At 42.8% G+C, this 25,957-nt stretch overlaps 1 protein-coding gene across 7 annotated transcripts in view; it reads right to left on the bottom strand.

Moving 5' to 3' along the window:
• The window catches only part of cpne2 (copine II), a 341,237-nt gene that overhangs the window by 175,493 nt on the left and 139,787 nt on the right, over positions 1-25,957 (bottom strand). For all 7 annotated transcript variants that reach the window (XM_068049588.1, XM_068049587.1, XM_068049584.1 and 4 more), the window contains one exon: positions 11,341-11,474. In XM_068049588.1, the coding sequence (XP_067905689.1) occupies positions 11,341-11,474 (134 nt within the window). The remainder of the gene's footprint in view (positions 1-11,340; positions 11,475-25,957) is intronic.

Below are 25,957 nucleotides of genomic sequence, written 5' to 3' on the forward strand. Positions count from 1 at the left end.
TTGCCTTCCTAATCACTTGCTGTACCTGCATACTAACCTTTTGTGATTCATGTACCAGGACACCCAGATCCCTCTGTACCACCGAGTTCTGCAATTTCACTCCATTTAAATAGTATACAGCTTTTCTATTCTTCCTGCCAAAGTGGACAAATACACATTTTCCCACGTTATACTCCATCTGCCAAATTTTTGCCCACTCACTTAACCTATCTATATCCTTTTGTAGACTCCTAACCACCTCTTGACAACTTACTTTCCTTTCTATCTTGCTGTCATCAGCAAATTTAGCTACCATGCATTCTCTCCCTTCATCCAAGTCACTGATATAAATTGTAAATAGTTGAGGCCCCAGCACTGATCTCTGTAGCACTCCACTAGTTACAGTTTGCCAACCCGAAAAAGACCCATTTATCCCTACTCTCTGCTTCCTGTTCGCTAATCAGTCCTTTATCCATGTTAATATGTTACCCCTTACACCATGTGCTCTTAGTTTGTGTAGTAACCTTTGGTGTGGCACCTTATCAAATGCCTTTTGGAAATCTAAGTACACCACATTTACAGGTTCCCCTTTATCCACCTTACTTTTTACTTCCTTGAAGAACTCTAATAAATTAGTTATAAACATAATTTTCCTTTCACAAAACCATGTTGACTCTGTCTGATCCCATTATGATTTTCTAAGTATCCTGCTATAACCTCCTTAATAATGGGTTCTAGTAATTCCCCAATGAAGACATTCGGCTAACTGGCCTATGGTTTCCAGCTTTCTGTCTCCCTCCTTTCTTGAATAAAGGGGTTACATTTGCTATTTTCGATTCTGCTGGGACCCTTCCAGAATCTAAGGAATTTTGGAAGATTATAGCCAAAACCTCTACTATCTCTGCAGCCACTTCTTTTAAGACCCTAGGATGCAGGCTATCTGGTCCTCGGGACTTGTCAACCTTTAAGTCTAATAGTTTTCCCAGCACCTTTTCCCTGGTGATGGTGATTGTTGTAAATTCCTCCCTCTCTTTTACCTCTTGATTTTAAAGCATCTTTGGCAGGTTTTCTAAGTCTTCTCCAGTGAAAACAGACACAAAATACTTGTTCAACACCTCTGCCATTTCCTGGTTTTCTATTATCAATTCCCCAGACTCACCCTCTTGAGGACCAACTTTAGCCTTAGTTACTCTTTTCCTATTTAAATACTTGTAGAAACTCTTACTATCAGTTTTTATATTACTAACTAGTTTTCTCTCATACTCTACTTGCTCCTTCTTAATTATATTTTTCATCATTTTTTGCTGCTGCTTAAAATCTGTCCAAACTTCTGACCTACGATTAATCTTTGCAGATTTGTGCAGTGTTTCTTTTAATTTGATACTATCCTTAAACTGCTTATTTAGCCACAGGTGATACATCCTTCTCAAAGAATCTTTCTTTCTCACTGGGATAAATCTTTGCTGAGAGTTATTAAATATCTCTTTAAAAGTCTGCCAGTGCATCTCTACTGTCCTAACTTTTAACCTATTTTCCCTGTTCACTTTAGCTAGCTCTGCCTTCATACCGTAGTAATTACCTTTATTTAGGTTTAAAGCAATAGTTTTAGACCCACAGTTCTCCCTTTCAAACTGAACATGAAATTTTATCATGTTATGATCGCTGTCGCCTAGAGACTCCTTTGCCATAAGGTTATTTAATCCTATCTCATTGCACATTACCAGATCTACAATAGCTTGCTCCCTAGTTGGCTCTAGAATGTACTGCTTTAAGAAGTTGTCCCGAATACACTCTATGAACTCATTTTCCAGGCTACCTTTGATAATCTGATTCACCCAATCAACATGTAGATTAAAGTCACCCTTGACTATTGCGGTACGTTTTTTACATGTCCCATTTACTTCTTCCTGTATACTCTGCCCTACAGTGTAGAAAATGTTAGGGGGCCTATAAACTACTTTCACAAGTGCCTCTTACCTTTCTTATTTCTTATCTCTACCCAAATTGATTCTACATCTTGCTCTTCTGAGCTAAGGTCATCTCTCACTTCTGTACTAATGACATCCTTAATTAACAAAGTTACCCCACCACCTTTTCCTAGCTTCCTGTATTTTCGAAATGTTGAGTAGCTGTCAATATTCAGGTCCCCGCCTTGGTCACCTTGCAACCATGTCTCTGTAATGGCTAACAGCTCATACACATTTATTTCTATCTCTGCTAACAATTCATCCATTTTGTTATGAATGCTGCATTCATTCAGATACAGAGCCTGTCTTCTTACCATTCCTGCAATTTTTGGTGCAGTCTTACGTTTGTATGCTCTGTCTGTTCCTGCCACACTCTGGCCATCATTACCCAAATCACTATCCTGCTCTATTACCTCATTGTTTCCCTTTGATTTACTACATCTCCTCTCACATGATCCCTTCCCCCCACTATTTAATTTAAAGCCCTGTCTACCGCCCTAGTTATACAACTCGCCAGAACACTGGTCCTAGCACGGTCCAGGTGAAGATGTCCCAATTGTACAGCTCCCACTCTCCCCAATAATGCTGCCAGTGCCCCATGAATTGAAACCCATTTCTCCCACACTAGTCTTTGAGCCATGCATTCACCTCTCTAATCTTATTTACCCAATGCCAATTTGCTCGTGGCTCAGGTAATAATCCAGAGATTATTACCTTTGAGGTTCTGCTTTTTAATTTAGCCCCTAGCTGCTCATACTCCCGAAACAGAACCTCTTTCCTAGTCCTATCAATGTCGTTGGTACACACGTGGACCACGACAACTGGATCTTCCCCGTCCCACTGCAAGTTCCTCTCCAGTCCCGAGCAGATGTCCCGAACCCTGGCACCAGGCAGGCAACACAGCCTTCTGGACTCTCACCCTTGGCTACAGAGAACTGTGTCTATCCCTCTGACTATACTATCTCCTACTACCACTACACTGGCAGTCATGCCTTTCAGCTATCAAAGTTCTAACTGCTAGAATTCCATCTCTAAGCCTCTCCCCCTCTCTAACTCTCTCTCCTCCTTTAAGATTCACTGAAGCAACTCATCACGGTTACTTCATCGTGACCTTAAGAAGAGTTCATAACACCAACTTACATTTATATAGTGCCTTTAATGTAGTAAAATATCCCAAGGCATTTCATCGGAGCATTATCAGACACTGAGCTGCAGATGGAGACATTATAACAGGTGACCAAAAGTTTGGTCAAAGAGGTAGGTTTTAAGGAATGTCCTAGGCACAACCACCAATGGAGGAGTGACGAAAATTATTTCATGCCTTTTTTTTACTTACTAACTATAATGTTACTCCTATATTTAAAAAAAAACATAGAACAAGTCCAGGAATCTATAGATTCGTTAACTTAACATTGGTTACAGGAAATTTAATGGAATCTTTACTCAAAGAGATGTTATAGAAAAATATTTAGAAACTGAAAATTGAATAGAATAGTCAGCATGTACTTCAAAAGGGGAGGTCATGCCTGACCCAACCTTATTGAATTCTTTGAAGAAGTAACAAAGACTAAACAAGAGTAATGTAGCAGATATAATATATCTGGATTTTCAAATGGTCTTTGATACTTATTGGATAGGTAGCAGAATGGATGGCAAGCTGGCTACAGAACAGAAAACAGAGAGTAGGGATTAAGGGCAGCTACACAGACTGGCAAAAGGTGAGAAATATTGTTCCACAGGGATCGATGCTGGAATCACTGTGGTTCACAATTTAAATAAATGATCTGGACTCATGAATCAGAAGCACAAATTCTAAATTTGCCGATTACACCAAATTGGGGTTATAGTTAATACAAAAGGAAGATTGTGACAAAATACAAGAAGACATTAATAAACTTGCAGAATGGGTGTTTAATTAGCAAATGAATTTCAATATAGCTAAGCGTGAAGTGCTGCATTTTCTTAGGAAGAATAAGGAGGCTGCATACTACTTGGATAATAAGAGCCTAAATAGGGTAGAGGAACAAAGAGATCTAGGGATAAGATGCTCACATCACTAATAGTAACAATGCAGGTAAACTAAGCATGAGGTTTATTTCTAGAGGGATAGAATTGAAAAGCAGGGAAGACATGTAAAACTTGTAAGGAAGCTTGGTTAGACCACGCAGAGTACCTTTCATAGCCTGGTCTCCATATTATAAAAAGGATGAGCAGGTTCAAAAAAGACTTACGAGGATGATTATGCCTATTAGGAAAGATTGAACAGGCAGGGGTTCTTTCTCTAGAAAAGAGAAGGCTCAGAAATGATGAAGAGACTCTATATCATTGACATAGAGAAGATGTTGTCAAGGGATTCAAAAACTAGAGGCCATAAATATCAGATAATCAATAGGAAATTTGGGAGAATGGTAGGAATGTGGAAGGTATGGTGCATAGCTGCCAGCTGAGACCAGTTGGATCGAACGCCTGTTTCTGTACTGTATACTCGGTATATAAGGTGGCAGTGATGTTGATGGGGTCTGCCAGTATACTGTATTAATACTTAATGAATGTTAGAAACACCACATGTTTTGGTTCATCAGTTCTTTCCTCAATTAGGAAACTGCGGTTTATTTTACATGAAACAGACAAAGGGTCACACAATTGATAGATTTTTGTTAGGCCAGGGTATTGATGGTTTCAGAACCAAAGTGGGTTGATGGGGTTACGATGCAATGATCTAATTGAATGACTGAACAGACTAAGGGACTGAATGGCCTACTCCTGTTCCTACGTTCCGACGGATTGGAAACCAACCTACCAGTAGACTATAACTGTTTTTCTCCAAAGAGCAATAGATGCTTTCTGCACATTGGTAAATTGTAGAAATCACTGCCATTATAATTGATAAATGTGTAGCTGGCGAATAAATTTTGAGCATAAAATTGCTACCAGCCTTGACTGTACTGAGAAGCTGACACAAGCACAAAGACAGGAATTCAGTGTAATTTTCAGCAAAATTGTCGATGGGAAGAATTTCACCTCCTCTGCACGTTAATCTATAAACTTTAGATAAAAATAGCTATTTATGAGACCTGGAATTATTCATTGAACAGCCCGACAGAACCAGAAAAAACTTTCAAGCGCATATTTCTGAAGTAATTTGAATTGAACATGAGTCATTAGGTGAAACTATGAGTGGATTGACTGTATTCCGTGCACTAAGTATTACAAACCACATAATTGGGGCATATATTATGCTGCAATACTTAAGTGTTAAGCTTGGCTCGAATGGAATGAATGGGAAGGGGAGGCGGTGGTGTCGTGCTATCGTCACTAGACTAGTAACCCAGAGAACATGAGTTCGATTCCCACTACAGGAGATGGTGGAATTGAAATTAAATGAATATATTTGGAATTATAGTGGTGATAATGAAACCATTGTCGATTAAAACCCATCTGGTTCACTAATGACCTTTAGGGATGGAAATCTGCTGTCCTTCCCTGGTCTGGCCCACATGTGACACCAGACGCATGGCAATGTGGTTGACTCTTAAATGCCCTCTGAAATGGCCTAGCAAGCCACTCGATTGTATCAAACCACTACAAAGTTTAAGCAAAGGAAGGAAACTGGACGGAGCAGCCTGCATTGACTTGGCACCGGAAACGACAACGGCAAATCCAGCCCCATTAAGCCTGCAAAATCCTCCTTACTAACATCTGGGAACTTGTGCCAAAATTGGGAGAGCTGTCCCACAGACCAGTCAAGCAACAGCCAGACATAATCATACTCTTGGAATCGTACCTTGCAGACAATGTCCCAGCCACTGCCATCACCATCCCTGGGTATGTCCGGTCCAACTGGCAGGACAGGCCCACCAGAGGTATATAGCTGTGAGGCAGTTGCCCAGAGAGTCCTCAACATTGACTCTGGACCCCATGATGTCTCATTGCATCAATTCAAACATGGGCAAGGAAGCCTACCGCCCTCCTCGGCTGATGAATCAGTGCTTCTCCATGTTGAACACCAATTGGCAGAAGCACTGAGAGTAGCAAGGGCACAAAATGTACGCTGGGTGTGGGACTTAAAAGTTCATCACCAAGAGTGCCTCGGTAGCACAACTACTAACAGAGCTGGCCGAGCCCTAAGGGCAAAACTGCTAGACTGGGTCTACGGCAGGTAGTGAGGGAACCAACAAGAGAGAAAAACCTTCTTGATTCGTCCTCTGCAACCTACCTGTCGCAGATGCATCTGTCTATGACAGAGTGGTAGGAGCACAGTCCTTGTGGAGATGAAATCCTGTCTTCACACTGAGGGTGCCCACCATTGTGTTGTGTGGCAATATCAACGTGCTAAATGGGATAGATTTTGAACAAATCTAGCAACTCAAAACTGGGCATCCACGAGGCCCTGTGGGCTATCAACAGCAAGCAGGATTGTATTCAACCACAATCTGTAACCTCATAGCCCATCATATCCCTCACTCTAACATTACCATCAAGCTGGGGGACCAACCCCTGGTTCAATGAAGAGTGCAGGAGGGCATGCCAGGAGCAGCACCGGGCATACCTCAAAATGAGGTGTCAGCCTGGTGAAGCTACAACATAGGACTACTTGCATGCCAAACAGGGGAAGCAGCATGCAATAGACAGGGCTAAGCAATCCCATAACCAATGGATCAGATCTAAGCTCTGCAGTCCTGCCACATCCAATCATGAATGGTGCTGGACAATTAAAAAACTGACAGCAGGCGGATGCTCCACAGATATCCCCATCCTCAATGGGGAAGCCCAGAATGTCAGGATAAAAGACAAGGCTGAAGCACTTGCATCCATCTTCAGCCAGAAGTGCCGAGTGGATGATCCATTTCGGCTCCTCCTGAGGTCCCCAGCATCACAGATGCCAGTCTTCAGCCAATCCGATTTACCCAATGTGATATCAAGAAATGACTGAAGGCACTGGATACTGAAAAGGCTATGGGCCCTGACAACATTCCAGCAATAGTACTGAAGACGTGCTCCAGAACTAGCCGCGCCCCTAGCCAAGCTGTTCCAGTACAGCTAAAACATTGGCATCTACCCGATAATGTGGAAGATTGTCCAGCTATGTCCTGTGCACAAAAAGCAGGACAAATCCAACCCGGCCAATTACCACCCTATCAGTCTACTCTCGATCATCAGCAAAGTAATGGATGGGGTCGTCGACAGTGCTATCAAGCGGCACTTGTTCAGCAATAACCTGCTCACTGACGCTCACTTTGGGTTCTGCCAGGGCCACTCGGCTTCTGACCTCATTACAGCCTTGGCCCAAACATGGACAAAAGAGCTGAACTCCAGAGGTGAGGTGAGAGTGACTGCCCTTGACATCAAGGCAGCATTTGACCGAGTATGGCATCAAAGAGCCGTAGCAAAACTGGAGTCAATGGGAATCAGGGCACTGTTTTAAAATTAGGTGTCACCCTTTCAGGACAGAGATGAGAAGAATTCTTTTCTCTCAGAGGTTTGTTGGATTTTGGAAATCTCTGCCTCACAAGGTGGTGGAGGCAGGGTCATTGAATATTTTTAAGGCAGAGGTAGATAGATTCTTGTAGGCAAAGGAATCAAGGTTTATCGGGGGTTGATGGGAGTGTGGAATTCGAGTCACAAACAGAGCAGCCATAATCTTATTGAATGGCGGAGCAAGCTCGAGGGGCCGAATGACCTACTTCTGCTCCTTGTTCGAATGCTCATATGTTCGTAAAACTCTCTGCTGGCTGGAGTCATACCTAGCACAAAGGAAGATGGTTGTGGTTTTTGGAGGTCCGTCATCTCAGTCCCAGGACATCACTGCAGGAGATCCTCAGGGTAGTGTCCTAGGCCCAACCATCTTCAGCTGCTTCATCAATGACCTTCCCTCCATCATAAGGTCAGAAGTAGGGATGTTCATTGATGATTGCACAGTTTTCAGCACCATTCATGACTCCTCAGATACTGATGCAGCCCATGTCCATATGCAGCAAGACCAGGACAATATCCAGGTTTGGGCTGTTTGTGCCACAGAAGTGGCGGGTGGCAATGAGCATCTCAAGCAAGAGAGAATCGAACCATCTCCCCTTGACGTTCAATGGCATTATCATCGCTGATTTCCTCATTATCAACATCCTGGGGGTCACCATTGACCAGAAACTGAACTGGACCAGCCACATAAATGCTGTGGCTACAAGAGCAGGTCAAAGCCTGGGAATTCTGCAGCGAGTAACTCACCTCCTGACTTCCCAATGCCTGTCCACCATCTAATAGGACAAGTCAGGAGTGTGATGGAATACTCTCCACTTGCCTGGATGAGTGCAGCTCCAACAACACTCAAGAAGCTCAACACCATCCAGGACAAAGCAGCCCGCTTGATTGGCACCCCATCCACATACATTCACTCCCTCCACCACGCATAGTGGCAGCAGTGTGTACCATCTAGAAGATGCACTGCAGCAACTCACCGAGGCTTCTTCAACAGCACCTTCCAAACCTGCATTTCTACCACCTAGAAGGCCAAGGACAGCAGATGCATGGGAACACCACCACCTGCAAGTTCCCCTCCAAGCTACTCGCTAACCTGATTTGGAACTATATTACAGTTCCTTCACTGTTCCTAAGTCAAAAACCTGGAACTCCCTTCCTAACAGCAATGTTGGCATACCTACATCCCAAGGACTGCAGCGGTTCAAGCGGGCAGCTCACCACCCCAGCTTCTCAAGGGCAATTAGGGATGGGCAATAAATGCTGGCATAGCCAGCAATGCCCACACCCCCGAACGATTAAAAAAAAGTGCTCTGGTACTCTGCCTTGATAGGAGTTATTATTATGAACATACAAATGTACAAATTAGAAGCAGGAGTAGGCCACTCGGCCCTTTGAGCCTGCTTCACCATTCAATAAGATCATAGCTGAACTAATTTCTCCACATTTCCACCTACCTCCGATAATCTTTCACCCCTTTGTTTATCAAGAATCTATCTACCTCTGCCTTAAAAATATTCAAAGACTCTGCTTCCACCACCTTTTGAGGAAGAGAATTCCAAAGACTCACGACCCTCTGAGGGGAAACATTTCTCCTCATCTCTGTCTTAAATGGGCGACCCGTAATTTTTAAACAGTGACCCCTAGTTCTAGATTCTCCCACAAGGGAAAACATCCTTTCCACATCCACACGGTCAAGACCCCTCAGGATCTTGTATGTTTCAATCAAGCTGCCTCTTACTCTTCTAAATTCCAGCGGACTCAAGCCTAGCCTGTCCAATCTTTCCTTGAAAGACAGCCCGCCCATTCCACGTATTAGTCTAGTAAACCTTCTCTGTACTACCTCCAACGCATTTACATCCTTCCTTAAATAAGGAGACCAGTACTGTACACAGTACTCCAGATGTCGTCTCACCAATGCCCTGTATAGCTGAAGCATAACCTCCCTACTTTTGTATTCAATTCCCCTCACGATAAACAATAAAATTCTACTAGTTTTCCTAATTACATGCTGTACCTGCATACTAACCTTTTGCGATTCATGCACTAGGACACCCAGATCCCTCTGCATCTCAGAGCTCTGCAACCTCTCACCATTTAGATAATATGCTTCTTTTTTATTCTTCCTGCCAAAGTGGACAATTTCCCACTTTCCCACATTATACTCCATTTGCTAGGTCTTTGCCCACTCACTTAACTTATCTATATCCCTTTGTAGCCTCCTTATGTCCTCTTCACAAGTTACTTTCTTCCTATCTTTGTGTGATCGGCAAATTTAGCAACCATACCCTCGGTCCCTTCATCTAAGTCATTTATATAAATTGTAAAAGGTTGAGGCCCCAGCACTGTTGCCTTGGCACACCACTCGTTACATCTTGCTAACCAGACAATGACCCATTTATGCCAACTCACTGTTTCCTGCTAGCTTACTAATCTTCTATCCATGCCAATATGTTACCCACTACACCATGCGCTTTTATTTTCTGCAATAACCTTTGATGTGGCACCTTATCATATGCCTTCTGGAAATCTGAGTACAGTACATCCACCGGTTCCCCTTTATCCACAGCACATGTAACTCCCTCAAAGAACTCCAATAAATTGGTTAAACATGATTTTCCTTTCACAAAATCACGTTGAATCTGCCTGATTACCTTGAATTTTTCTAAATGCCCCGCTATAACATCTTTAATAATAGCTTCTAACATTTTCCCTTAGACAGATGTTAAGCTAACTGGCCTGTAGTTTCCTGCTTTCTGTCTCCCTCCCTTTTTGAATAAAGGAGTTACATTCGCTATTTTCCAATCTAACGGAACTTTCCCCAATTTAGGGAATTTTGGAAAATTAAAACTAACGCTTCAACTATCTCACTGGCCACTTCTTAAAACACCCTGGGATGAATGCTATCAGGACCCGGGGACTTGTCAGCCTGCAACTCCAACAATTTGTTAAGTACCACTTCCCTGGTGATTGTAATTTTCTTGAGTTCCTCCCTCCCTTCCATTTCCTAACTTACAGCAAATACTGTGTTGTTACTTGTATCCTCAATAATGAAGACCAATGCAAAATATCTGTTCAATTCATCTTCCATCTCCTTATTATCCATTATTAATTCCCCAGACTGACTTTCGATGGGACCGACGCTCACTTCGTTAACTCTTTTCTTTTAGAGACTCTTACTATCTGTCTTTATATTTCTACCTAGTTTTCTCTCATACTCTAATTTTACCTTTCTTGTCAATCTTTTAGTCATTCTTTGCTATTTTTTGTATTCTGTCCAATCTTCTGACCTGCGTTCCATCTTTGCGCAACTGTTTGCTTTTTCTTTAAGTTTGATACTATCTTTAACTGTTTTAGTTAACCACGGATGGCTGGTCCCACCCTTGGAATTTTTCTTTCTCGTTGAAATGTATCTATTCTGTGTATTCTGAAATATCCCCTTAAATGTCTGCCACTACATCTCAATTGACCTATCCCTTAACCTGATTTGCCAGTTGACTTTAGCTGGCTCTGCTTTCATGCCCTCATAATTGCTCTTATTTAAGTTTAAAATACAAGTCTTGGACCCACTCTTCTCTCCCTCAAACTGAATGTAAAATTCAATCGTGTTACGATCGCTGCTACCTGGGGGCACCTTAACTATGAGGTCATTAATTAATCCTAACTGATTGCACAATACCAGGTCTAGTATAGCCTCTAGAACGTATTGTTCCAATTAATTATTCCGTAAACATTCTATGTACTCCTCATCTAGGCTATCTCTGCCCATCTGATTTTTCCAGTCTGTATATTACGGCAGGAATAAGTTCTCTAGAACTGATTGTAATTATGTGCCAGTACTTAGTGCATGTGTTAAACCCACGGACTTGTGTGTCCTTTCTACTAACTTCCTCTGTTAATAGAAAACACGTGGTAAACTCACGAGTCATAATCCTGGATGATCTGTCCCACTGCCCAAATGGCAGCAAGGTATTCATTTGATTCCATAGAGTTGATGTAATGCAGAGAGCTGGCATCACGAGGGCTTCCATTGGATGCGGTGAAGTCAATCCCGACCTGAGAATAAAACACATCATATAAGCATCATCATTAGACAAAAGCCAAATCCAGTTAGGATATTTTAAATCAATTACACTGTCGTGCTGGGGTCTGAGTCCACTATGCACCAGCCACCCTCCTGTATCTCTCTCAAATGCAGACTCTTCATTTGTGAGCCTAATAACTGAGAATTACTCACTCGTTCAGCCTGGTCTTGTCCTCACAGAGTGGTCACAGCCATGCACAACCCTCAAAGAATAATCAAGAACAGGATTTTTCTGTTCCCTGCTCCCCGTGTATCCCCAGGTCATGGTCCCTGTGGACGATCATAGCAACTCTATTGCCATCCCGGTTAAGATCTGCTACTCAGCACAGAAGATCTCACTACGTCTCCAGCCTCTTAATTTTTCTGTGTGTGAACTCATCCAATGTTTCTTAGCAATTGGAATTTCTAGCCCTGAAGGAGCACTACATTTAAGGAGCACAATACCACATTCTTTTTAATACGATGTAATGTTTCTGTTCTAACAAAGCAGCACACACTGACATTTTGGAGAGTCACTTAATATAAAAATTGTACATCCGATCCATGGTTTCTGGCTGTCATGCTTCAAAAACATCACCCACTTTTTAATTAACAGGAAGAGCCTCTTAATTCTTCCCTGTATGAAACCAGTGTTTCGGAACAATTAGGTGTACCCTTAAAGGGAACTCACAGCTACGCTTTCCTTCATGGTATAATGGCCTAGACCTTGGATCATGCAGCGCCATATATCAGGCGGTGAAGGATCTTATATGTTCTGCACATGCTCTTTCTGTGCTGGGTACATGCCACATGCCATATTGGTTAAAGCACCATGTAGGTCCAGGGTTTCTGTCAGAAGCTAGCACTAGGCCCATTGTTTATACAAATCAGGGGCCTAATGCTTGTTTAAGGCCCCTTTCTGATATTGGACCTCAGGCAAACAGCAGCCAAACCAACGATTTTTAAAGAGAGGACCAGAGGCTGCCAGCAGAAACATATTTTATTTACCTGAATGTGGAGTCAGGAGGAGAATGAGTGCTCTGCATCAAACCTGTGGGCTGCTATTGACCACTGGCCACACCATCTGACCCAGCCTCGCACCACCCCACCCCTCCCCTGAGCTCAGGGGAGGTCCAATGCCCATGTCCCTGCCGACTGATCTTCATTTTGTTTGCGACCCACACGCTGTCTCTTAGGGCTCAGTTGGTGTCACCAGCATGCTGGCCACATCCTGATGATGCAAAAGGACTAATTTCACCTGGTCTTCTAGCTGATTAGTTTTGGCATGTGGGTCATGGTTACCACAGGAATGCCTGCCAGAAATGCTGCTTTTATATAACATTACTAGCAAATTTCCAGGCCAATATTCCTGGCTGTATAAAATAGCATAATACCTGACTTACTGTGGACAAGACAACAGGAATTTAACAAAAAATACAACACATTGGCATGCATTTCCTGTTCACTCACTCGATCTCACTTTAAATGCCCCATTTCCTGATTAGCTGAAATTGCATAGTTCTCAAAAAACAACAAACCAGAAAGTACAATTAACTGGCAAAGGCAACATTTAGAATGTAAGCAATGGATCAAAAAAAATTTGAAATAAAATTCTTATTCTTACTCAAGGTGCTGTATTATCCCCCGATGTCGACACCATTTGATGATCCTGAGCCCACACATCTTGGCAGTGCACCCAACAATGCAAATTTACATGAGGTGGCCTCATAATTGGATGTCTCCATGTTCACTGTTCAATTAATGGCGATGGGAGGAACAAGGGCATAGGGAGTGGGCCCTCAGGACTGGATGGCCGGCAACACCACTAGGAGACTGCTGAGGCAGAAAGTGAGCGCTAGGGTGCCTCAAAATGCAGGTTCCCTCAAAAGACTGCAGAATGTTGCAGAACAAAGAAGGTTGAGAACTGCTAGAGCCATCAGAGTGGAGGGGGAGCCCCTCCACAAGAATGATTATGGCCAGGGCTGTGGCCATTTCAGCCTTGTGTCTCCATCATAGGGGCATGGAGAGCAGGCTCTGATGGCCGTCTGATCTCCCCCTGGGAGATTGCCTCCAAATCGTTGCTGGGCTCCAGACTCAGCGAGGGACATATTCTTGCTGGGAAAGTTCCATCAATGCAGGAAAATTGCCCTTAAGTGCCTTGATTGGCTGCCCGCCTCTGTGGAGTTGGTTGCCAATTCCCATGGCAGCCCACCCATGAGAAACTCGCCCGGAGGCGGGATGGCACTGGGGAGTCGTCCTAAGGAGGTTTTCCGCTACTTTCCCAGCCTTCAACTCCCCTCCACATCCAAAGTCAAAATTCTGGCCAAGGCTTCCTGTACTTTGTTGTAAATTCCTGGAGATTTCTTTCTATAGGGAGGCCTATTCCTGAATGGTGAACCTGAAACATAATTTGGAAAACCTGGCTGAAGCTTGAACTATTGGGCTGGCAGTTACTGAGTATTTTTTTTCTGTAAGTAGTTTGGTTCCTCCTAATGGGCTGTTTGCATGTCAATCATGGGAAGACTCATTTCTCCTCGTCTTGCTGCAAAATAAGGGTAAAGGATCCTTCCCTTCAGAATCTAACAAACATTCACGGAGCTCACAAGAATTTCCTGTCAGTGCAACTCACACCTTAAAATCCAGCACAAAAATCCAGAAGTATAAAAACCTCAAAACAGCATCACATGTGAACCTTTGGACTTAACAGATATATTATTTGAACAATTACATACAAGGGGTTGATTGTTTATGTTATTTACATTTATTAATTCATGTATTTATCTACTAATTCAGAGACAGGCACACAAAATCACAAGAGTGAAAAGTTCAAGTCTTTCCAATCTTTCCTGATGACTCAAACTCCTGGCTCTTCTCTGCAATTCTTCCAGTGCTTGAATGTTACCTTGGTCTCATCTACTATTTGATCATAACTTCCTTGGACTTATATTCTACTGTTTTGCTATATAGTTCAACATTCCATTGGCTTTGCTGATTGCTGCTCTGCATTGAGTCTTTCTGTTCACCGTTAGCTATTTCAACACCATTCATTGAGTGCATTTGTTGCTTATTTTTCCATCCTATGCACAGTACTTTAGGTTTGTCCACATTAAGTTTATTCTGCTGTTGATTTTATACAACTGACTATGCATTTTCTGTGCTGTTTTGTCTTGATTCCACTGCCCCTCCCAGTTTGGGCCAGCAAATGTGACTAATTTCCATTGAATTTCGGAATCCAGGTCATTTACAAAAACGAAAAGCAGTAGTGATGCCACCCTGCCCACTACCCCCGCCCCCCCACCTCCAACCCCTCACTCAAGGTTGTCCTTTGCCCTGAGATAACTACTCCTCATTGCTTTCCATCCTCGAGGCAATTTCTCATCAGTTGCCAGGTTTACTCTAAATTCCCACAGCTTTGAGTTTGACTGATGAGGAACTATTAAACATTTTTTGGAAAGTTTAGGTACACTTGACTTCGTCATATTGGTTGTCACTCCTCCCAGTCCCCAGTCAACCTCCTTATCTTCTCTCAAGACACTACTTTGGCTTGTTTTTTACTCCAACCATTTCTGAGTTAGCGCACTTTTAATAAAGTTGTCCAGACAATTTTTGATTAACAGTACGACTGGCCTTTACCAAGTGTGTCAGGATTTTAACATATAACAAATTTCAAAGTGCAATCATTATATTTTGTAATGTATTCTAAATGATTACTGCAGATTACAATCTTGTATGAAAACAGAAAGCAACAGTTGTGGATAAGGAAAAGACTGTTTTATTTATTTCCCAAGTACACTTGCATTATTGTTTCTGGGAGATCTTTTACAATCTTCTTTCCAAATTTACTGGGAAGGTGCGTCCATCGCCCAATTCTACATCCCAGCAGCCCTCTTGCGACAGTGCAGCCTCTAACTACAAGAGATCTGCTAGCCTATATAAAAATCTTGACATGTGCCTGTCACGCTCATGTGTCATAGTCATATATCATGTATTTTTCACAGTTAATGGAGAAAGAATGTCCATCAAATCAACGTCCTAGTGCTTTTATTTGACCTTGCAGAGCAGCTGGGGTCTTACAAACTGCCAATCTGGAGAAAAGACAATGAACGACTTTCGAATCGATATCAGGATCTTCCTCAGAGCAATTAGCCTGTAATTGACCCCGAAATGTATTCATACAATAATTAGACCTCATGACTTTAAAGAGACATGCCAGTTACACAGGGCCACCTCAGCAGCAGAAATCAGCACTGGCTGTTATGTGTTTTTTTAATGCATTCCTGGGATGTGGGCATCGCTGGCTAGGCCAGCATGTATTGCCCATCCTTAATTGCCCTTGAGAAGGTGGTGGTGAGCTGCCTTCTTGAACTGCTGCAGTCCATGTGGAGTAGGTACACCCACAGTGCTGTTAGGAAGGGGGTTCCAGGATTTTCACCCAGTGACAGTGAAGGAACAGTGATATAGTTCCAAGTCAGGATGGTGTGTGATTGGAGGGGAATTTGCAGGTGGTGGTGTTCCCATGCATTTGCTGCCCGTGTCCTTCTAGGTGGTAGAGTTCACGGGTTTGGAAGGTGCTGTCGAAGGAGCCTTGGTGCGTTGCTGCAGTGCATCTTGTAGATGGTACATAATGCTGCCACTGTGTGTCAGTGGTGGAGGGAGTGAATGTTCGTGGATGGGGTGCCAATCAAGCGGGCTGCTTGTCCTGGATGGCGTCGAACTTCTTGAGTGTTGTTGGAGCTGCACTCATTCAGAAAAGTGGAGAGTATTCCATCACACGCCTGACTTGTGCCTTGTAGATGGTGGACAGGCTTTGGGGAGTCAGGAGGTGAGTTACTCGCCACAGGATTCCTAGCTCTGGCCTCTGGTCCTTATAAAACAATGCATCCTCCAATTTATTACAAAATGACACCACAGGAGATCTGATATTACTTTAAAACTCGACAGAACAAAAACTTAAAATAGGTTCCAATGAATCACAGTTTATTGAAATCAGTTTCTAAAAGGACTGCAGAAATCTAAATTCCTTAAGGCTCAAAATGTTTCTTTCCTAACTGAATTGATCTCTTTAAATTGAATTATTGTAGTTGGCACAACAGTACTGCAACAAATTGCTAACTGAACCTGCCACATGACAGGAGACACATTGGGGGACTGATGGGATTGGGTGCAATGCTGCTTTTACACCCTGCCAGATTGGAGTCAATGGAGAGTAATATCGAACCCATGTTTCACACAATCCTGTTGGTTTCCTGCCAGGCGAGTTAGACTGAAACTGCCCCTGTGGGTCTAATCCTCACCCTGTCATCTCCTGATCAGTGGATTTGCAGAATAGAATCTGTGAAGGATAGACGAAGGAGGAGAAAATTGGAAGGTAAGTGTCATCTGGGGTGGGACCTTCTGACACATCCACAAAATGCAGAGGGATCTGAGAAATACATAAATACATACAAAGTTCTAAAATACTATTTTAAAAAAAATCAGCTATTCTTGAAAACTGCTTCTGTGGTAATCAAAAGATTTAGAAAATAGAAAAGTCTTTCCTGGCTTGTTTTGTGTATTGGACTTCTCCCTTTGCTGGTTTCTATGATATGGATTTATATTGCACCATTTATTTCCATTTTTCCTCAGAATAAGTTGCTAACAGGCAGTGAAATTGCACTGAATTCCAGTAAAATTTACACTACATCTTGCCTTTCTCAGAAAACACAATTTAAATTTAGGGCCTCAAGCAAACTTGACTCAGAACTAATCGGATTAGAGATTAACTGGTTCTCAGTCAGAGCAGATCTGGACACAGGAACCTATTCGTACCCCGTGCAGCAGTGACAGTCACAGAATAATACTGAGAGAAGGGGAGAAAGAAAATCTCAGACAGCAGAGTGATTAGACAATGGTTATAATGTAGAATCATAGCATTTATAGAATAGTTGAAGGCCATTCTGCCCATCAGACCTATACTAGGTCCTCAACTGGAGCAATCTACTCGAATGCCATTCCTTTTTTTTCTATCTTCAATATACTTAACCAATTCCACTTTAATAATGTTATAATCTGCTTCAATAGTCACTGCTGGTAAAGCATTCCCTGCTCTAATGTGCCCCTGAGTGAAAACCTTTCTTCTAATTTCACTCTTAAATTTTATAATGATAATCCTGAGTAGCAATGCGGTCCTAGAAACCTCCACAAAATCTGTTTAATCCAGCTCTGGACTCTTGTTCATCTTGCACTTCCTTCATCCTACCCTTGGCAGCCATGCCTTTAGCAGTCTTGCCCCTAAGCTCTGGAAATCCCTCCCTAGATCTCTCGAACTCTCCACCTTGCTCTCCTTCTTTAAGACACTGTTTAAATCTACCTTTTGGCCAAGTGTTTGGTCACCTTTCCTTATGTCTCCTTCTTTTGGCTCAGTGTTAACTTTTGACTGATCACACTCATATGAAGCACCTTGGCACATTTTACTATGTTGAAAGTGCTTTATAAGTGAAAATTGTTGCTGTTGAAGAGGAGACCTCCGTATTCAAATTTTCAGGGTTTTTTTTGCTTTCTCGTGGTTCTCATGGAAACGGCTTTCTTATTGGTTTTATTAGAAGTAAACTCGGTATGCATATAAAAAAAGCCAAGATGATTACTGAAGTATTATTGTGGTAATATACACCAAACATCAGTTGTCAAGGCAACGTGTCACAGATGAAAGAATCAGAGCTCAGCTCACTCTGGATTCAGTGAAACTAATATGACAGAAGGTCTGGAGACTACCTCAGTATAAAGACAACAGTGGAGACCTGAATATAAGAACATAGCTTTAGAAATTCACTTGAATAGAAAGCTGTATTAAAGAATAAAACTTAGGTGTTACCCGTATTAACTCATTGGTTAACAAGCTGGCTGTGATTCAGACATATAGATCCCCTACAGACTGAATATTTCTCATGCCCAGTAGAGTCAAAATATGAGCAATACGAAATGAGGGAAGCATTTCAGCTTTGAAGCTCTGTTTCAATCGTGTCAGCCAAGACCAAACTGCTCCATCTCCAATGTTAATCTCACACTAATTAAATGTCCACCAAAAGACACTAGAGCTAGGTGTTGTGATCCCAAGAACAAGTGGTGCCATACTCTGTCCGTGACTTGGACACTACTGCTTCCACATTGCCTGTGAGAGGCTGTACTCACCATCCATTTTGAATAGGCTTCAGAAAGAGGAAAAACTTGCTGATAAAGCTTGGCCTGGGATCTCTAAATCCAGTGAGATCATAGCTCCTAGAAAGGCCTGTAAGTATGCCATAGAGAGGGCAAGGTCATGGCTGTAGCATTACAACATTGTTCATTATGGGTGCAGCGGAGGCAGGTGGGAAGCAACTGCTTCTTTTGAGGTTGAAAAACATACTTACAAACATACAAACATATGAACTAGGAGCAGGAGTAGGCTATTCGGCCCTTTTGAGCCTGCTCCACCATTCTATAAGACCATAGCTGATCTGTTTATTGGCACAACTCCACTTTCCTACCTACCCCCAATTCCCTTTGACTCCCTTGTTTGTCAAGAATCTGTCTACCTCGGCCGTAAAAACATTCGATGACCCTACCTCCACTGCTCTCCGGAGAAGTGAGTTCCACAGACTCATGATCCTCTGAGAAAAAAAATTTCTGCTCATCTCTGTCTTAAATGGGAGACCCTTTATTTTTAAACTGTGCCCCCTAGTTTTAGTCCCTCCCACAAGGGGAAATATCCTTTCAGTATCTACCCTATCCAAGTCCCCTTGTTGGGAGTTGGGAGGTGAACCAAAAGAAGGGTGGCCTTATTTGGGGCTGAAGCTCAACCTCCAGTAAATGCACAGGGGCCCGCTAACTGGAAGAAAGTTGCCAAAAAGAGTCATTCACCTTCCCTGTAACTGGCAGCAAATGAGTAAGAAATATACTGAGATAAAGAGCAAGGCTAAGGTGAGCATGCTCTTCACTTTTGCACTCATTTCTTGAGGACTTCAACAAACATGGCATAAACAGTGGTGCAGTGGTTAGCACTGCAGCCTCACAGCTCCAGCGACCTGGGTTCGGTTCTGGGTACTGCCTGTGCGGAGTTTGCAAGTTCTCTCTGTGACCACGTGGGTTTTCGTCGGGTGCTCCGGTTTCCTCCCACAGCCAAAGACTTGCAGGTTGATAGGTAAATTGGCCTTGTAAATTGCCCCTAATGTAGGTAGGTGGTAGGAGAATGGTGGGGATGTGGTAGGGAATATGGGATTAATGTAGGATTAGTATAAATGGGTGGTTTTTGGTCGGCACAGACTAGGTGGGCCGAAGGGCCTGTTTCAGTGCAGTATCTCTCTATGACTCTAAACCTAAATGAGGAATTCCCACATTGAGTGAAAAGCATCATTTGAAGCATTGCGTACAATTGCACCATTCACACACACACTTGAACCTAAGCTGTGTGATGCACATTTCCTCAAGGTGGTGGCCATGGAACAGCAAACAGAGGTCAAGATGCCCAGGTGTCCAGGCCGAAGTTCTTGGATGTCCAGGCTGAGGTTCTTCTCTGCAATGAGGGGTTTCTCAGTGTGGTCAGCAGCCACGGATGCTGAAAATAGTCCTGTTCTTGTAAGAGCCATTTTGACCAAGTATCATGAGCTCTAGTATTCATAACTCATTTGTGTCCACAGAATTTGCAGATTATAAATGTCTTTCACCCTCAGGAACAATCAGGGGTAATTCACCGTAATTGGCGCGGCGTTCTTTATTATGGGTGTGACACTGGGAATGTAGGATGCTAAAGATTTTCAGAATCTGCATTCAGCAGCACATCTGCACAATGAATTCAAAAAGCCTTTGCTCCATCTGCCCATTCACTGGTGATAAATGGCGTTTCCTGGATTATTGGAAGGCTCAGAACATCTTCTTGAACTACATTGAAGTGGGCCACAAACATCATTCCGTGATAAATCAAATTAGAATTAAAGCACTAAGGCAAGGACCGAGCCTGAGAATGTATCGGGTAGAAATTGGTACGCATTGCACCTGTTTTCCATGGATAAAATGGGTGTAAAACATCAATTTAGCAGCGGCAGTGTCTGTACCCAATCTGCACAAGTGTTGGTCCCACTGCTAAATTAATGGGACCCATTTTAAACTAGTGCTAAGCCCCTCGAATCTGCCAATGAGGGGCCAACCCCTTTTGAAGGACCACTTTACAAAATCAGTTGTCAATAATTGAGGCAGGGGTTTGGCCTGCCCCACTCAGGATTGTTCAGCGTCCCCCAATGAAAGGTGAATGTTTTTTTTGTTTTAAAAGACATGTATTGAAACTAGGAGGAGCAGGGGATCAGCAGCCTAAAGTTGCCCACTCCACTAGAACTTACCTGAGGGCCACTACCAGTGAGATAGGCAGCCTGAAATTCATTTTTCTCGTGTGGTGAGCTGTCTCTAGTGATGGAACAGGTGCAGGCAGCTCTCCCTAAATATGTAGATGAGGCCCAAGGCCCAATTTTGAGGTAGCCTCGGGTTTCTGTGTTTGTCGAGTCCAGGCCCCAAAACGGGTTCAGTCTAAATTCTACCCCATTGAATTTTGGCATTTAATTCTATCTTTCAGTTTTTGCCCTGATGATTGGTCCAACTTATTCCCTGTTCCTTATGAAACTGGGTAATAACAGATTTTTAATGCACCAAGTAGCTTTCACAATTTTACTGCTTTTAATGAAAAGAAAAACAATTTTCACAGTGGACTGGAGTGAGTGAGTTGGATAGTTTACCAGTATCTTGAGCAGCTGAGAACATAAATTTCACTTGCTGCAGTTCCCCACTCCCCTCCCCCCTCACTCCACCCCCCACCACAAAAAAACCCTTTGTGCAATTGTTTTAGTAGCTTTCTTGATTTTTGTCCTTACACATGCTGCTCAACTGGCAGATCCCTCACATTCAACAGAGCAACCTGTTAACCACCGAACACTAAATGCAGCTGTACGAATGTATGTAGAGCATTTTGTATTCACATCAGCATGCCACTCATTAAGCTAATTATCTTTTGTCAGTAGTGAACATTTCCGCAAAAATGGAGAGGGTTAAAATTCACATTATAATTAAAAACTGTTGAAATTAACTTTAAATATAGATTGGGGGAGGGGGGTTATAATAGCGTTCTCAGGCATTGTTCACTGTTCTACTTAATACCATTTAATTACCAATAACATTGACCCTTCGATGACTGTGCAGCAGCTTGAAAGTGCTGTTCAAAAGCCGAATGTGCATACGACAATCGCAGCATGCGGTACTGAGTGCAGGTCACTAGCTTTAAGGTCAAGTGCACTGAGATCCTTTCCCAATCTGCCCAAGGTCCCAAACTAACTTAATATCAGGCACAATATCATAGAATCAGACGGCACAGAAGGAGGCCATTCAGCCCATCATGCCTGCGCCAGCTGTTTGAAAGAGCTATCTATTTAGTCCCGCTCCCCCTTCTCGTTCCTCATAGCCCTGCAATTTTTTTTCCTTTTCAAGTATATATCCAATTTTCTTTTGAAAGTTACTATTGATTCTGCTTCCACCATTCCAGATCATCATAACTTGCTCCATAAAAAGAAATGTCTCATCTTCCCTCTGGTTCCTTTGCCAATTATTTTAAACCGGTGTCCTCTGGTTACTGAACTGCTCAACAGAGGAGTCAGTTTCTCCCTATTTATTCGATCAAAACCTCTCAATTGTGAACACCTCTATTAAATATACCCTTAACCTTCTCTGCTCTAAGGAGAAGAAAGTCAGCTTCTCTAGTCCCTCCATATAACTGAAGTCCCTCATCCACAGGGTATCCACGGCTTGAGACCTTTAATTTAATACAATGCTTGTGTGAAATCCCTCTGTTCTTCCCTCTTTTCATGCTGGCTTTTTGGGCGATGTGTTTCCTATGTTCAAATGGAAGATCTATCTCTGGCCTCTTACCCATGCTGGTCATCAGTTGGGAGCCAGCAGGGAAAGCCTGTGGCCCATTGACGATGCTCCATCAGCTCTTCCCTCCCCACTCTGGGACCTTAGCCTCCTTATTGGTGCTTCCTGGCAGCAGACATTGACAATGCAATGGGAAATCCATGCAGCTTGCCCCCTACACAATGGGCCACCATGTGCCAGTGCACACACGTGCAGTCATTGTGGTCTGTTTTTTTAAAGAAAATTTCAAACAATGGAAATGGAAGAATGTTCATTTAACTTGCCAAATCTTCCCAAAATTTATGAATGGAAGCACCTGCACATTTTTGAGGTGCCTCATATTCTTCCATTGCTTATGGTTGCAGACAGAATTTGGAGCAGAATTCCCTGATCAGGGATATTGTGAATGAGGGAATGTTGCGCACACCACTTTGTCCCCCTGCATGTCATCAGTGCAGAACTGAGTGTCTGGCTGCTGCACCCCAGTGTACAGCAAGTCCCAGCTCTATCTCCTCCAGGCGGATCCTCTGTCTTTCCCTTTCTGTACTTTTTAATTGCCTTTTTAATTTCAGGTTCACCGCTTGTCTTCACAACTTGCCAATATTACAAGGCAAAAGCAAAAAAAACCCCAGAAAGTTAAACCATACTTGAGACATGAGATTGCAATCTCGTGTGAAACTCCCACTGATTGTAGCACAGTTGGTTACATTTTATCTCTGTCTATCTCAGCATACTGAGAACTACACCAGGTAGGTGGTGAGCATTCTGCTACACTCTGACCTGAACCTTGTATGTGGTAAAGAGGTTTTGGTGGGTCAGAAGATGAGGCACTCATCATAGGGTACCTAGCCGGTGCCTTGCTCTGGTAGTCATGCTGTTGATATATCTGGTCCAGTGGTGACCTCCAGGATGGTTTTGCGGGGGACTCAATGATGGTGGTGCCACTGGAGTCAGGGAGGGATGGTTGGGGTTTTTCTTGTTTGAGAGGGTCGGTACCTGGCACCTGCGGCACAAATGTTACCTGCAACTAGCCAGCCAAAGCCTGGGTCCTTTCCAAGCCCTACTGCAGGCTGGCATGGGTTGATTCATTATCCAAGTTGTTGTGAATGAAATTATCAAAAATCAGCTCCTATCTTGACCTTATAGTGGGAAAGTCATTGATGGAGTAGGCACGATGTTTGAGCTAAGAATGCTTCCCTGAAGGACTCCTGCAGCAATGTCCTAAGGCTGTGGTTAATGCCTCTGACAACCACAAGCATCTTTCCTTTGCATCAAGTAGAATAGATAGCACAAATAGTAGAGACACTTGTTTTTGACTGCAGGTACCACTTCAAGCCTGTTTTGAGGAGCTCCAGTCAGCATCTCTCTGTTAACTTAAGCCACCTCAAACTGATAACATATGCAAGGAATCAGTCTCCTGTATTACAGCAACCATTTAGCCTTTGAGCTATAATTTTGGCCTCTGTGCACTGATATCTTGGGAGCAGATGCAATTCCAAAATTACAGCATAAAATGGATAAATGTTTATTAATGCATTGTTCACAAAGTTGTTGGAAGGTAGTGGTCTCACACTCATGAAGCAGGAGTACCAGCTGGTGTACAAAAACAGTTGGTACAACCCACTAAAAATAACGTTTTTAAAAGAACCAGGAGTGGCTTTATATATTTTAACGATCAGTAAAAGCTGATTATCCCAGCTCTTTTCACTCATAAAAAAGCACCTTCAAGGTTTATTTTAAAAGGCCCATGGGAGCAATTCTATAACCTCTCATTCCTTCCATGAAACCTGCCAGTGAAAGTTGGAAAGCAAAATATAATTGGACTATGAATTCCCAGTGCACTTTGAGGAGGTGGGAAATGTAGCTTTCTTGAGATTGTTTGTTTTCTTTTTAAAAAAATCAATCTTGGGATATGGGTGTTGCTAGCAAGGCCGCCCATCCCTGATTGCCCTCAAGAAGATGGTGGTGAGTCACATTCTTGCTGCAGTCCACATGATGTAGGTACACCTACAATTTTGTTAGGTAGGGAGCTCCAGGATTTTGCCCCATTGATGAAGAAGGAATGGCAATTATAAGTCCAAGTTGGGACAATGTGTGACATGGAAGGGAACTTGGGTTGCCCGATATTCATGGTCTCATGCCTCTACAACATCAGTAAGTCTTGGCGTTGCAATTTACTTTGGCTGTCTCCCTCCATTTGTGAACCTGGACACCTGGGACCTCTGACAGTTCGAGTGAAGGACATCAGCTCAAGCCCAACCCTGTCTTCACCAGTTGTCCAAAAGAAGGTCACAAGCTGGTGATCAAGAGCAGGAATCCTGGCTTACTGCCATCTGACCATCAACCATCTCACCACAGAGATCAAACCTGGGATCTTCCTAATCTCTATGATTCAATATCACACAGTTCCTTTAAGCATTGTGGGCTTGTAAATTACAAGTGGGTAGAAAATTTAAGAAGCTCAGAGAATCCTTCACAACTCAAGTCATGTAATGCTTCATGTAGGTCATTATTTTGAAGGTTACAATGCTTATTTTTGATACAAGCACTATTGCACTTAAGAGTAGGGAAGGAAAAAAAGGACAATTTAACTTCGCTACCAATTGAGATGTGGTGGCACATCGACTTTGAACCAGCTTTTTATTTCTGGAAGAGAGGAACATTGTGAGCAAAAAAACAAATGTCATCTCAAAAAGTACCGTATTCATTTTTAATGCCTTGAGCATGCTAAGAGGCTTTCATGCAACTGAAATTCAAGTTTGGCATTTGCAGGAATGGGAGAGGAAGCATTTATCTGGATCGCATGCTCCGATCACAGTCCTAAAAGGAAGCCTCTTCTGCATAGAGGTAATAAATAAGAAACAAAAAATGTTGATCGCCTGCAGTAAATTTGTTTAGTGACAGAGAGCAGAGTGTTCGATTGATTCACTCCCAATGCTTTCATTGTACAAAGGCCAGCATTTAACAGCACTGTAAGTTGAGAAACAGCCGTTTCACACCATCAGATTCACCATAGAAACCATCTTGTCTTCCTGCATCTCTTATGTATACAAATATGAGCTCTTGGCTATATATGGACTGTACTGCATAGTGTCAAATCTATCCCGGTCAGAACATGTGATCACTCAATAACACAAAAAGTGCAGCAAAAGAAGAAACAATGGTTGTTGTGACCATGCAGATACTATATTTGGCTTTTTATGCCACTTGTGAGATGTCTGGTGGTTATTAACATACGTTTTCAAACAGTCTAATTGGCTCAGTGGGTAAATGCACCACCCAATGTAGAATGGAGATATGAAGACCAGGAAAGTCCTGGGTTCAATCCCTGCATCAAAGCCAGGATGCTGTAAATGGCCTCAATGCTCCCTGGACAGGCTGCTGTTCCTAATCATGTTCCACTGATTCCTGCCAGAAAATGCCTTTGCATGGTCATCAGGTAAGGATGGGACCAGACTAGGCCTCAAATGGTCACATCTACGCTCAAGTGAAGTAAAGCCACTTCAGCATAATATAGAAAAGTAGTGGAGATACTGGTGGAAGCTTACAATGAGTCCTGGCCTTCAGGACA

This window comes from Heterodontus francisci, chromosome 17, assembly GCF_036365525.1.
Source record: "Heterodontus francisci isolate sHetFra1 chromosome 17, sHetFra1.hap1, whole genome shotgun sequence".
Lineage (NCBI taxonomy): Eukaryota > Metazoa > Chordata > Chondrichthyes > Heterodontiformes > Heterodontidae > Heterodontus > Heterodontus francisci.